Below are 14,361 nucleotides of genomic sequence, written 5' to 3'. Positions count from 1 at the left end.
TAAATAATCAGAAAAAAAGTTGGAACAGCTCCTCTTAAGAAATAGGAGTCTCCTGGGATCACAGAAGTCTCAGGAGATACATGAAGTTAAAAGGTGATGTCTGATATTCATAGAATCCCAGAATGGTTGAGGCTGGAAAGGTCCCCTGGAGGTCAATTTGTCCAATCCCCTGGTCAAGCAGGGCCGCCTAGAGCCAGAACATGCCCAGATGGCTTCTGAATACCTCCAAGGATGGAGACTCTACAACCTCTCTGGACACCCTGTACCAGTGTCCATCACCCTCACAGTAAAAGTGTTTCGTGATGTTCACGGAATCACGAAATCACGGAATCTTCAGAGTTGGAAGGGACCTCTAGAGATCATCTAGTCCAACTCCCCTGCTAGAGCAGGATTGCCTAAAGCACATCCCTCAGGGCTGCATCCAGGCGGGTCTTGAAAATCTCCAGAGAAGGGGACTCCACAACCTCCCTGGGCAGCCTGTTCCAGTGCTCTGTCACCCTCACTGTAAAGAAGTTTTTCCTTGTATTTGAACGGAACTTCCTATGTTCTAGCTTGTGCCCATTGCCCCTTGTCCTGTTGCTGGGAACCATTGAAAAGAGCCTGGCTCCGTCCTCCTTAAACCCACTCTTTAGATACTTGTAAACATTAATCAGGTCCCCCCTCAACCTTCTCTTCTCCAGGCTAAAGAGTCCCAGCTCTTTCAGCCTTTCCTCATAAGGGAGGTGCTCCAGTCCCATAATCATCTTGGTTGCCCTACGCTGGACTCGCTCCAGTAGTTCCCTGTCCCTCTTGAACTGGGGAGCCCAAAACTGGACACAGTCCTCCAGTTGTGGCCTCGCCAGTGCAGAGTAGAGGGGAAGAATGACCTCCCTCGACCTACTGGCCACAGTCTTCCCTATGCAGCCCAGGATGCCATTGGCCTTCTTGGCGACAAGGGCACACTGCTGGCTCATGGATAATTTGCTGTCTACCAGGACCCCCAGGTCCTTCTCCTCAGAGCTGCTTCCCAGCATGTCCGCCCCTAACATATACTGGTGTTTGGCATTCTTCCTTCCCAGGTGCAGGACCCTACACTTGCTTTTGTTGAACCTCATTAGGTTCTTCTCTGCCCAGCTCTCCAGCCTGTCCAGGTCACGCTGGATGGCAGCACGGCCCTCTGGAGTGTCGGCCACCCCTCCCAGCTTGGTATCATCAGCAAACTTGCTGAGGATACACTCTGTCCCCTCATCTAGGTCATTAATGAATATATTGAACAAAATTGGTCCAAGTATTGACCCCTGAGGGACACCACTCGTTACAGGCCTCCAACTGGACTCAGTGCCGCTGATCACAACCCTCTGAGTTCTGTCACTCAGCCAGCTCTCGATCCACCTCACTGTCACCTCGTCTAGCCCATACTTCCTCAGCTTCCTAATGAGGATGTTATGGGGGACAGTGTCAAAAGCCTTGCTAAGGTCAAGGTAGATGACATCTACGGCTCTCCCCTCATCCAGCCAACCCGTTATAACATCATAGAAAGCTATCAGATTGGTCAGGCATGATTTGCCCTTGGTAAATCCATGCTGACCACTTCCAATAACTTCCTGTTCCTCTATGTGTTTGGAGACGACATCCAGAATGAGTCGCTCCATTACCTTCCCAGGGACAGAGGTGAGACTAACCGGCCTGTAGTTCCCTGGGTCCTCCTTCTTGCCTTTTTTGAAGATTGGAGTGATGTCAGCCTTCCTCCAGTCCTCAGGCACCTCTCCTGTTCCCCATGACTTTTCAAAGACGATGGAGAGCGGTCTAGCGATAACATCTGCCAGCTCTCTCAGCACTCGCGGGTGCATCCCGTCAGGGCCCATGGATTTATGAATGTCCAGCTTGGCCAAGTGGTCTCTGACCCGGTCCTCCTCAACTAAGGGAAAATCATTTTCGCATGGGCCCACTTTACTATTTGGTAACCATCTCCTCAGTAGATAGAAAACTGTGTAACGTAAGCATGTGACTCAGCCACCTCACCTTTGTTACTAATATAATTATATACTTTCTTACACTTGGCAATGAGAAACTGATACAGTTATAGCAAGAAAACACACAGCAGCTACTACAGAATACTTTTTCTTCTCATCCCTAAAGCGCTGGAGATAGAGAGGACAAAGTAACTGAGGAGATTCTTAATGTAACTCAGACTTTCAGTTCAATGCATTTTAGATCATCAAATTCATATTTAGCTTCAGTCAGCAACTAGTTACTCTTTCTGTCTTTCTGAAGTAAGGGATCTAAATACTCTTCTTAAGCATTAGTTGTTTGCAACAGGAAAATAACATTCCTGTTAGCAAACTGTGTTAAAAAGGGAAAGATTTTTAAATTGTATGGGGGGAAAAAGCCCTAAATTCTACGAAGTGTCCTGGTAAAATCATGACTGAATCACAATACCAAAAATGTCAAATTTATCTCTAAAAACATATGGGGAAACTGAGTCTGTCCATAAAATTACGAACACAACTGAATGCCTGGAAAATAAAATTTCTACAAGAAACCCTTGTGATTTTTATCTCTTTTCCCATTGAGAGCACGTACTTTAAAACAGCTACTACAGCCAAACAGCCACTAACAAACATAATGTTCCTTTAGCTGACAATTTGTATGAACTAGAAACAGGTTTATATCAAAATGATAAATTGGATGATTCCAGGCCAGAAACTGTTCTAAATCAAAACTTCTATTTAATCCCATAAAAACTGTCAATGGCATCAGTAGAAGGCTGACAACACACTGATCTAATGAAAAAAAAAAAAAAAAAACACAACTCAGAAATTTGCTGTTACCAAAATAAAGTTTCAGATATTTTGCTAGCCAAACCCAATGTATTTTTCCACGCAACTGGTAGCCTTTAAAATCACTGAAAACAACTCTAAGAGGCAGGCTAACGTAATCAAAGTCTTAGTTCCTGTTGTAGCCTTACATAGAGTTATTAGAGTTATTTAGCTTTAGAGTTCTTAGGCTTTGCATTTGCATTTATGATGCAGTTTGTTCCTATTTGGCTGAAGCTGCTCCTTAAACCACACCTTAAACGAACTTTTTCACTTCTTCTAGGCAAGGGGTAATACCTGGGGCAGAGTGGAAATAGAGATATTTATCTTCCTTAAAATCATAGAGTTGTTTGGGTTGGAAGGGGCCTTTAAAGGCCATCTAGTCCACCCCCCCTGCAATGAGCAGGGACATCTTCAACTAGATCAGGTTGCTCAGAGCCCCATCCAACCTGACCTGGAATGTCTCCAGCGATGGGGCATCTCCCACCTCTCTGGGCAACCTGGGCCCATGTTTCACCATCCTCAGTGTAAAAAATGTCTTCCTTATATCTAGTCTAAATCTACCCTGTTTTAGCTTAAAGCCATTACCCCTTGTCCCATCGCAACAGGCCCTACTAAAAAGTTTGCCCCATCTTCCTTATAAGACTATTGAAGTCTTGAAAGACCACAATAAGGTGTCCCCGGAGACTTCTCTCTTCCAGGTTAAATCATAGAATCGTTTAGGTTGGAAAAGACCTTTAAGATCAAACATTAAGATTAAACAACCCAAATATTCTTTATATGTACATATCTGCATACGAAATGACTATATAACATTACGTGGCCAGCATGCATCTACCACAGCTCGCAGTGACTTACTAAAAGTGTGGAGGGCAGCACATGAAACTTCAGACAGCTAAAAGCAAAGTATACTTTTCTGGATAGCAGCATGAAAATCTAAATGTTTGGATGGAAGGAGACTGAGAACATCAAAATGAACCATTATGACTGGCTGGTCCTCAAAAGGAGTTCTCAAAAAGCTGTCAAAACACTGGTAAACCTTTAGAATATGTAAATAGTATTAATTCTGCTTTTTATATATAATACCCGCAATACTTTGTAAATTCAGTGAATTAATGTGGAAGATCTACTGGACATACCTATCCCGGAGAGTGAATGGAAGTGGGATGTTTTTGCCTTTGTTGAAATACTTATACTGGCAGAAAAAGACACAGTCAAACCTCATTACATGCAACTTACTCTGATTTTTGGTAAAACCCGACGAAGTGTTTCTGCAGGATTCTGTCGCATCAGGACTGGAAGATTTGCCACCACACTTGTTCCTTGGATATCCTGGCCAGAACTTACAAAAATATATACGTGCAACACATTACTCTCTACTGTGGTTACAAGTTCACAGCTTTCATTAAAAAAAAACAAAAAAAATCCACACTACACGGGTTATTCATATAGTAAGTCGAGAGGTATTACCTTTTTTATATAATATGTAGCAGAAAACAACATTAAAAAAATCAACCATAAGAGATTATGTATCATTTTTAATATGGAATGTTCTAATTTTTAGTGTAGCTTTGGAAAAAAAATATATAAGATTTGAAATATCTTTTAAAACTGGATGATCAAGGCAGTGGTTTTGTCAAAGCTTTTATATTATAACAATACGGGTGATAAAGCATAAGAAGGGGACAAATAGAAGATACAAATGAAAACTACACTCGACATACAACATTTTAGCAGAAATCTACCTTTTTTTTGCTTTTGTAGGGTAAACAGTCAGGTATAATCAGATGTATACTGACAAATGTGATTAAAGGAAGATGCAAAAACTTGGTTAGATTGCAGATTTTGTACCTTTCTCCTTATCCTGTCTCTCTCAATGCTATCCCACAATTGAAAAAGGAAACAAAACAAAAAAAAGGAGGACAGGAGGGAAACGGTAGGCAGCAATGAAGAAAAGGCACGATGAGATGAAAAGAAAAACTACCCAAGTGGATTAACTTCTAGAACAGAATCGGAAAGGATCTGGATGTCAAATTTAAAACTAAAACTAAACATCAACACATCCTCTTTCCTGTTGAAATGCATAAAATCCATTTTGCTAAATAAATTCACACTTGTTCCAACAGCTAAGCAGCTCATTTTTAAACAAGCACGCAAAGCTCAATTGTACACGTGAAAGCATTTTTCTTAGTGTGACATTACAATTAAATATGGAATATGATTATACACATCATTTTAAAAGAAATTCCTAGTAAAACTAATTTTAAAAATTTCCATATACCACTCCCCATCCCGTCATCATTCCAAGTTTTCTTAGTGAAAAATACGACCTCAGGAAGGGGACTAGGTATATAAATTGGTCACAGGACAGTAGATTCGCAAAACCGCCCTCCAATTTTGTCCTGCCCCTGAAGTATATTAGGGAATTCACAGTTCAGAGGCAAAGCCTTTCTGCAGCATTTAAGCTGAAAAGACCTTTACACGTTCCATTAATGATCTAAATTATCCTCAACATTCATGTCTTTCAGAAGATCAAACAAAATTCTAGGTACAGTCAAGTAGGACAATTTAATCTTTTTTGTTAAACACATACAAATGTGTTTTTAAAAATAAGGACATGTTTGCATAATAAGAAAGAAGCAAAAGTAAATGCTTTGGTTAAAATCATCACAGACTAAAATACCCCAGCAGAAATATTGTAAAATCCTACTGGAAAGAAGAGGATGTTGTCTACCGCCTGTTTGTGCACCTGAAGCCCCACCATGGCCATGCCTTCCACCTGGAGATGGGCACGACCACCGAGGACATGCCAGTGAGGAAGTTCAGCCTCTACGCAGAGCTGCGGTGCACCTGCATGAGGGAGCAGCTGGCAGAGGACGTGCTGTGCTTCCGCCACCACCCTCAGGAGGAGCTGATGGAAAACCAGGGTCCCAGCCTCCTACATACCCTCTGCACCGGCCCCTACCTGGACATAGAACCACATGCTCATTGCAGATATTGGTAAAAGACACCTGGGCGGTTGTGCCGCAGTCGAGAGACTGCCATCTAACAGTGCTGCCCTCCAGGCACTGCCGCAAGCTCCAGCTCACACACGCTTCTGACAGTACCCTCCTGACTGAGGCGATGTTTGGGGTGAAGGAAGGCAACTCGTACGCCTCCCTCAGCTGTGAGTAGGCAGGGGCCACTGTTACCAGCAGCAGGACGCGGCCAGAGAGCTATGCTATGGCAGAGGCACAGTTCTTCAGGCACGGGCTCAGGCCTGAAGACACTCCCAGGGAAGCTGCTGCTGCAGAACTGAGTCGTTGGACATGCAGAACACGCTGCTCCATCAGCAGTGGGAATTGCTGCCGCACCTTTCCTCCACAGCAAAAGCACCTCTGGGCAGTGGGATCTGATGCAGCTGAAGGGGCCATTGCCAGGAGCCTTGCAACAGAGACTCACTCACGTTACCCCCTGAACCGCAACTGCCCTCCCTCTTCCCGAATCCATTCCCCTGGGGAGCTTTACCCTGTGCAAAGATGTCAATAAATCCCTTGTTTACACACAGATGCTGCATCCATGAGCGTCTGGGCATCACTTTGTTTGGGAACGCAGGCATAGGGTGCTGACAGCTCAGCTGCCACAGAGTCGGGGAGCATTTTGCAGAAGAGCTGGTGCAGAGAGCTCTGCTTTCATGACTCACTGGGCTTTGGCTTCCCAGGGCTTGTGAGTCAATCCCAGTAGCAGCCTGGCATCACACAGCTGCTTGACCACTTGCCTCCAGTGGGATAGTGGAGAGAATCGGGGGGTAAAAGTGGGAAAACTTGGGGGTTCAGCTAAGGCAGTGCAGTAGGTAAAGCAAGAGCTACACGCTGAAACAAAGCACAAAGAATTCATTCACTACTCCCCTGGTCTGCCCACCAGACCTGCCTTTTCGGGGAGTGTTCTGTCTCCCTGCGGCTTGGGTAACTATGAAATTTCCCAGCCTTGTACGGCCTTCGGATTATTATCATAGAATCCTAGAATATCTGAAGTTGGAAGGGACCAATAAGGATCATCGAGTCCAACTCCCTGCTCCTCGCAAGGCTACGTCAAGTTCAACCCTACGATCAAGACCATAATCCAGACACTCCTTGAACTCTGGCAGGCTTGGTGCCATCACCACTTCCCTGGGGAGCCTCTTCCGTGACCGGCCACCCTCTTTGTGAAGAACCATCTTTAGAAATTCTTGTGTGATTACAGCACCTAATATACCTTATTGTGGACAAAACCAAACTTTCTTACTTCCCCAAGTTCCAGAGTGATCAAGAAGGATCCATCACAAACTTAGTCACGGCAGACTGTTCTAAACAGGTGCTACATTACACCAATGTCAGAAATTAATATAGTTGTGTCTTTTTTAATGGACCCTATTCACCTTCAATAGCAGAAAGACAGAAAGAACCCAATATTAGAAAGAATGCAAACAGAAGAGTTACCATCCATTCTGAGTAACACATGAGCAGAAAGCTGTGAACACTGTACTGAGGTTATCACACATTCCTGTCATCAGGGCTACAACATTTTGACCTGCTGACCAAACTCTGGGAATCACTCCCAGAGCAGAGACTTCACCTTTATTGTGCCTATACAGTTACAATAATAAAAAACGAACAAAAATGTTGAGCAGCTGTGGATGGAGGTCAACACGGATGTAAGAAAAATACACTGAAATTCACAATACCAGAGTGTAGTAATAAACATACTAATTGAAAAAACCTCAAGAGGCTGAAAACAGGACGAATTTAAGAGACATCATTTCAAAGTCAAGAGGAAAAGGCTTGACAGAGCATAGAAACAATCGCCATTTCCTGTATTTTTTTTGAATACAATTATCTTCTCTTGGGATCTACCTTACTTTAGGAATACAAAAAATTACTAATCCAATATTGTATTTTTTTTAAATACAGTGTGTATTCCAACTGAGAAAATGTATCAGTATTTTTTAGTTTTTTAATCCTCTGTTAAGGCTACTACTGATGTTACATCATCTTAATTTTCAATTAAGCTAATGGGATTTTCTTAAAAAGCCCTTTTTAATGTGATTCAAAACCAGCACGAATGGATGAGAGTACAGATTTTTAGACTGATTTTAATATTAGCATCCCTGCAATCTTATTTGCTAAACATGCATGAGCTCGCTCAAGAAAAACATGTCTCCCGCGAACTTCTAAACTCAGTGAAAGGACAGTATTCTGTCAACTACTGAAAATGGACTTAAATTAATGATTAATAACTTATCTATTTACAGCTTGCAATATTTTTTTGCTTATTCAAAGCCATTTTATTAGCTGATGTAAAGCCATGAATCTTAAAGCCTTTGATGTTTATGGCAGATTTCTCTGAGTACCACATATTAATTCCAACAAAGCTTTACAGAAGAACTGAGAAATCCAGAGCCCCAGAGCAGAAAAGGGTCAGAGGGTGGATGAGGCCCACAACTTTGTACAACACGACTTGCAAGGAAGAGATGAGTACCTTTGATTTATGCAGTAATGACGCAAAAGGAACTAGGAGAAGCTGTTTTATCCAAAGTTTTATTCAGTTTGTACCAAGACGGAAGAAATCCTAACTGCTAAAAAATGCAACCAACTTCACCAGTCAGAAATGTAAAGCTACGGGGAGCGTTTCCCTTTAAACCAAAAATGCTCAGGATCTGGCTTGCTGCCAATTAAGAATGTGAAGCAGGAGGCATTGCAACACCTACACAGCCTGTAATTTTCCAACTGCGGAAGATTTTTCTTCTATTTCTACCAAAGAAGCTGCACCATAGATTTTCTTTATATATTAAAGACTTCAGGTTTAGAGTGAATTATTGCTAAATGCTCAGATTTAGATATTTTTGTACTAATAAATACATTAAAATAAATGCTAAGTCTTTTCTTTAGAGTCACAGTAAGCTCAATGTAAGGAAGGTTCTACTCCTTTATTAACAGTGATAACTGCAGAAGAACTCAGCAGAGCCCTATACTTAGAAGCAATTTAGCTCAACCTCTTTTGTGCTAGTGAAATCCACACAGATAATACCATTTAAATATAAAAATTCAGGCCCCATTTTCTGAGTTCATCCTACAGGAGATCCCAGTGACTTTACAATGCTGGGAATCCTCAACCAGGGGGGAAAGCTCTCATGCCTGAACACTTCTGTTCTAATACTCACTGCAACACCAGCTGCTCGCAGCCAGCTGGTGGTACCAGACCTGGTCTAGCTACAAGGCTCACTGAAGAGCTGGTACTTTTGGTTTTACTTGGGTTTTTTTTTCTACCATCATAAAAATGAGGTCTACATTATATTTGAGACTGCCTTGAGACTGGAGCGCATCCTCCTAGAAACGATTTACAAACATACAAAGGACAAAAGAGTGATTTGGAGTAGTCAAGCCTGGATTTGTGAAGGGGAAAATCACGCCTGACCAACCAACTTGACAGCCTTCTACAATGAGATGACTGGCCTAGATGGTGGAAGTTCTTTAACTTATTTTAGCAAGGCCTTTGACATCATCTCCCGTAATATCCTCATAGATAAATTGATGAAGTACATGCTAGATAAAGGGAAAGTGATGTGGACTGAAAACTGGCTGAACTATAGAGCATAAAGGGCTGTGATCAATGGCAAGGCAGCCAGCCACTGGCAGGTTACCTCAGAGGTCTACACGGCTTGTAATGCTGTTTAATGTTTTCATTAATGACCTGGATGATGGGACAGGGTGCACCCTCAGGTAGCGTGCAGATGACACAAAACCGGGAGGAGGGACTGATAGACCAGATGGTTGCACAGTCTCAACAAGCTGGAGAAACAAACCAACAGGGATCTTACGAAGTTCAACAGTGGGAAATGCAAGTCCTGCAGCTGTGGAGCAATAACCCCATGCAGGAGAACAGGCTGGGGACCAGCCAACTGCAAAGCAGCTTGGCAGAAAAGGACCTGGAGGTTCCAACCGACACCAAGCTGACCAGGAGCCAGCAATGCGTCCTTGTAGCAAAGACGGCTGACATTCTGGACCCCACTAGGAAGAGCATCACCAACAGCTCAAGGGAGGCAATCATTCTTTTCAGTTCGGCACAAGAAACTCATAGACAGACGGGAGTGAGTCCATCGAAGGGCCGCAAAAATGATTAAGGGATTACAGCATCTAACATTTGAGCAGACGCTTATACAACAGGGATATTTAGTCTAAAGAAGATAAGACTTGGGGGCCTTATTTAATATGTATAAAACCTGATGTGAGGCAGATTCTTCCCAGTGGTGCCCAGTGACAGGATGAGAGGCAGCAGGCACAAACTGAATACACAGGAAACTCCACTTAACCCCTCCAAAAAAAGTTCTTCAATGTCAGGATGCTCAAACATTGGAATTAATTGCCCAGACAGGTGGTGGACTCCCCATCCTTATGATTCAAAATCTTGAGTTCAGGACGAGACCCTGAACAATATTGTTCTAATTGACACTGTTTTGAGTAGGGAGGTGGACTAGATGTATGTCCAGAGGTCCCTTCACACCACAACTATACTATGGTTCTCATATTCAGGATAGGTGTTTCCAGGTTTGCAAGCTTTTAGCAAGCTCAGGGCAGACAATAAGATATCTGATATTTATAAAAAGTAACTAATTAAAGTAGATGCTTAAAAATCCAATTTGAGTTTAATTTTATAAGTATTTTTAAAAACGAGTTCTGTAAAATAAGAACAAAAAATTTTAAGAAGTCCCTGGGTACTCAATTAGAAAAATTTTTATCTGTAAAGGGAATGAAGGACTACAGCTCCTTCTACAGCATGAAGAAAGGAGATTAGTCACTGAATGTTCCCCAAGAGAATATTACCACAAAGGAGTTTGAAAAGGAGAAGATAGATTTACATCTCTCTCTCCTTCATTTGCACTAGCCTGCAAAACAGGATGACAGGAGCGGAATACAATATTGTAAAGACGACTGAGGTACAATGTTTACCCAAGCTCTAACTAAAGCACTGTGTTTATAAACTGACTTTTCTTTAACACTGTGGCTAACTGTATCAAGTTCAGCAAAAATGATTTGCTAAATGGCCATTGTTGAATCAACTACTGAAGTCCATGCTTTGCGTAACTTAGTTTTACGAACCTAGTTCTGATGGATGGCTGCAGGGCATTACAGTGTTAACTCAACACCCCATAAGTGACATTATTTTCTGTGCAAGATTCCAAAATGTTCTCTGCTGTCTAAATCTGCAATGAGTGAGGGATTAGAATAACATGATAAAAACAAAGTCATAAAGTATTCAATAACTAACTAGGTATCAGGAAAAAGAAATTCACAAAGAACATTGTCAAACATTGAAAAATGGTGCCCAGAGGTCGGGAGATCCTTGGAGACATTCAAAACTCATCTGGACAATGTCTTGAGCAACCTGATCTAACACCAAATTACATTAGACTTGGAAGTCAGCCCTGCTTTGAGCAGGGCATTGGACCAAATTACCTCCAGAGGTCCCCAACCACCTAAACTATTCTATGACTGTGATTCATAAATCCTAAACTTAATTTCCTATTGATATAAAAGCTCTGTATCTGACAGGATTTAGCCTATACGTAATGATTCAATAGCAATTCTCCTTCCAGGATTTCTGTTCTCCTGAACAATATAATGGTTGCCAAGGCAAACTAGAAATCCAGATAAATATTTCTGTAAATAACATAAAAGTGCTTAGCCCATAAGACTTCCTTAGAGAAGCTTCTTTACTTTTATTGTGAAGAATTTTATATGGCAATCTTTGCTATGCCAACAGGGAGACATAGACTTACAATTTATTAAACTGCTTTCTACATACTATTCTTGCCAAGTAAAAACTAACACTTTTACAAGTTTTATTTCTTAATTTTGTATAATTTCAGGGTTTTGGTAAGAAAAAAAGGAAAAACTTCTAGAAAGTAAAAGTATTTATTGAAATCACAAATATTGAGTGATTTTAAGAGTAATTTTCATGTCATTTTAAAGTGAATACTCCGATAAAATTCAACCTGGTATTTTCTGTAAAAGTACAAACTTTTCTTAACACTGCTTAACACTAGTGTAAAGCAGTAACTTTCATTTTATTTCATGTTATCCATGCTTACATTTTATGTATACTTCTGTAAACATAAATTACATACCAGGAGTATCTGAACATCTATTTGACATATATTAAGTATATTATGAACAGACCCAGTCCCATGGAAGGAGCTGTCATTCCATTAAAATAACTTCCTTTAAGAGCCTCAGTTGAACAAAGACTGAGAAGGATGAGCTGTACAAATATTAACACAGCCTTGAAACTATATATTACAAGGGAGATTTTATAGGCCATGTAAGTGCTGGATGAAATTGTTTGTACATTATCCTCTACCATGTCGCAAATGACCAAAAAAAAAAAAAAAAAAAAGGTATCTGGAATCAAAAAATGATGTTTTATGTGGCAATTTGCCCTAGGATTTGAAGTTGTAAAGATACATGAGATATTTGGGGTATATTTTTAAAATCAAATACCCGATGTATCAAACTGCTTATATTTCTGGCATTGTACAGTAACTGCTAAAAAAAGAGTCTTCCTTCTCAAAAAAAACTAGTACAAGAATTCAAAAAAACATTACTCATTTAGACACACACATATACATAATTACAGCTCTATGTATCATATTAACTATTTTATATATTATAACACAATCTTATGTATTCAAATACAATACTGGGGCTCCTAAGCTGTACGCTTCACTTTCTTCCCTGTCAGAAAACCTTCTTAAGGTCACAGTTAGCTGGGCATCATTTGTAACAACCTCTAAACTAATTTAAATTGTCCTAGAAACCAATGGCCTTTTTCTGTATGTATTAATACACTATAACGTTTATGTATGCAAGCCTTCACATATATAACATTTATGGTAATATGCAAGATTCTAGAACAGGGATATAAACCAGACTGTACCTAAGTTTAAGACTGTGTTTGGGCCAAAGAAGCGTTAAGCAGCTTTGTCCTTTAACCCTTCCCTCACTCTGTTACCTGTCTAGCCAGAGAAAATAAAAGAAACTTTTATTTTCAGGTTTCCATAATTTTGCTGAAAATAAGATTGAATTAAATGAATCTGATTAATATCTATTTTCAAGAAGTCAGAAGTCCTGATAATATCACCATACCATATGAACATCTCCTTGCAATTGACATTGTAACCCCTTTCTATTAAAATCTCATTTTTAAAACCACTTTCTCATCCTGATCTTCTACTTCAGATGTACGTGCCTGTGGTCGTTTTACAGCACATCTGAATAATGTCTACGTAATCCATATTAAAAAAAGAATAAATTAATCTGATCTTAGTACATATCTGAATGCGCACCATTACACAAGAAAATTCTAGTGCAATTACAGTAAGAATGGAAAACCCACGTGTAGCTGAACAGTAATTTTGTATTCATAGTAACCTTGTTTACCAGGATCAGATTGGTCAACTGAAGTTTCTTATTTCTGTTTGCTTGCTGAACAAGTATCAAACAGCAAAAGGATTTCTAATTCATACAAACACTCCTTTCTGTTCCTGAGCCAAAACAAATGTACTATAATAACACAATTACTTCATTGTTCATGCTATCATCAGTTTCTGTGAGGTTAGACACTAATTACTATGAGGAAACACTGAGCTTCTCTCCTTTGAATTTTAAGAAAAGTTTCAAGGTTATAAAAAGTGCCTCAAAGGAACACATTTTTCCTCCCAAATATTATCTAGTATCAACGTTACTATCTCCGAGAAGATAAGTGTTTCCTCTTCCTTAGATGACTTATAACACATACTGCGTTTTTTATGGTCTCTGAGTAGAATTCATCTTGGTGTTTTTTTTATTTTGAGTCTACATTCAAAAAGTAAAACCAGTCCTTTCACCCCAGCATTGAGCTAATGCAATTTCCAGTTCCTAGGTGATACAACAAAAACGAGCTAGTAGCTGATACTATTTTCCCTTCTGCCTAGTCCTCATTCCCTCACAGAATTTATAATTTTCACTTTCAATAAGATTTGTCATTTCACAGCATGCATTATATGATATAAAAAGTCTTCTGATAAAGTACGAGGCCTGTAATTTTTTCACACAGAAAATGAGAGGAAAAAAAATAATCACAGATGCTAACCAAATTCTAGAAGGATAAATTACTGCTGGTGACCTAAATTTATCTTATAGTCTAATTTAGACACAGGATCTCTTTTAATTCTCCCATCTTATTTTTTGTATCAGTGTATTTCATCCACAAGGTTAGCTATTTGTGGCATGAAAGAGATGAATGCTTCAAATGACCTAGCAAGTATTAAAATCTACTTAGTCTTCTTCAACTCATGGGTCTTATAAGTGTATATTGTGTATAATTATACACAATAGATCCAAAAGCTCCCACTTTATTACTTATCTGTGTGTCTTTCCATCATACATTCTCATCCTTTCGTATTGTAACATATTCCATCTTGTATCAATTCCCTTTTTTTTTTTTTAACAACAACTCTGTTTCAATAGTTGTGGAAGTTGATGAGGATCTTCTCAAAAATATTTAAAGATTC

At 40.1% G+C, this 14,361-nt stretch overlaps 1 protein-coding gene across 8 annotated transcripts in view; it reads right to left on the bottom strand.

Moving 5' to 3' along the window:
- The window catches only part of PPP4R4 (protein phosphatase 4 regulatory subunit 4), a 109,021-nt gene that overhangs the window by 78,604 nt on the left and 16,056 nt on the right, over positions 1-14,361 (bottom strand). For 7 of the 8 annotated variants that reach the window (XM_054198886.1, XM_054198889.1, XM_054198888.1 and 4 more), the window contains exon 3: positions 4,035-4,137. In XM_054198886.1, coding sequence (XP_054054861.1) covers positions 4,035-4,137 — 103 coding nt within the window. Of the gene's footprint in view, positions 1-4,034; positions 4,138-14,361 lie in introns of those variants that run through there. The other variant, XM_054198893.1, reaches the window with a different exon arrangement.

The sequence above is a fragment of the Rissa tridactyla genome, chromosome 4, assembly GCF_028500815.1.
Source record: "Rissa tridactyla isolate bRisTri1 chromosome 4, bRisTri1.patW.cur.20221130, whole genome shotgun sequence".
NCBI classification, from domain to species: domain Eukaryota; kingdom Metazoa; phylum Chordata; class Aves; order Charadriiformes; family Laridae; genus Rissa; species Rissa tridactyla.
The sequence above is the reverse complement of the archived record's forward strand: the minus strand, read 5'-3'. Positions and strand labels throughout refer to the sequence as shown.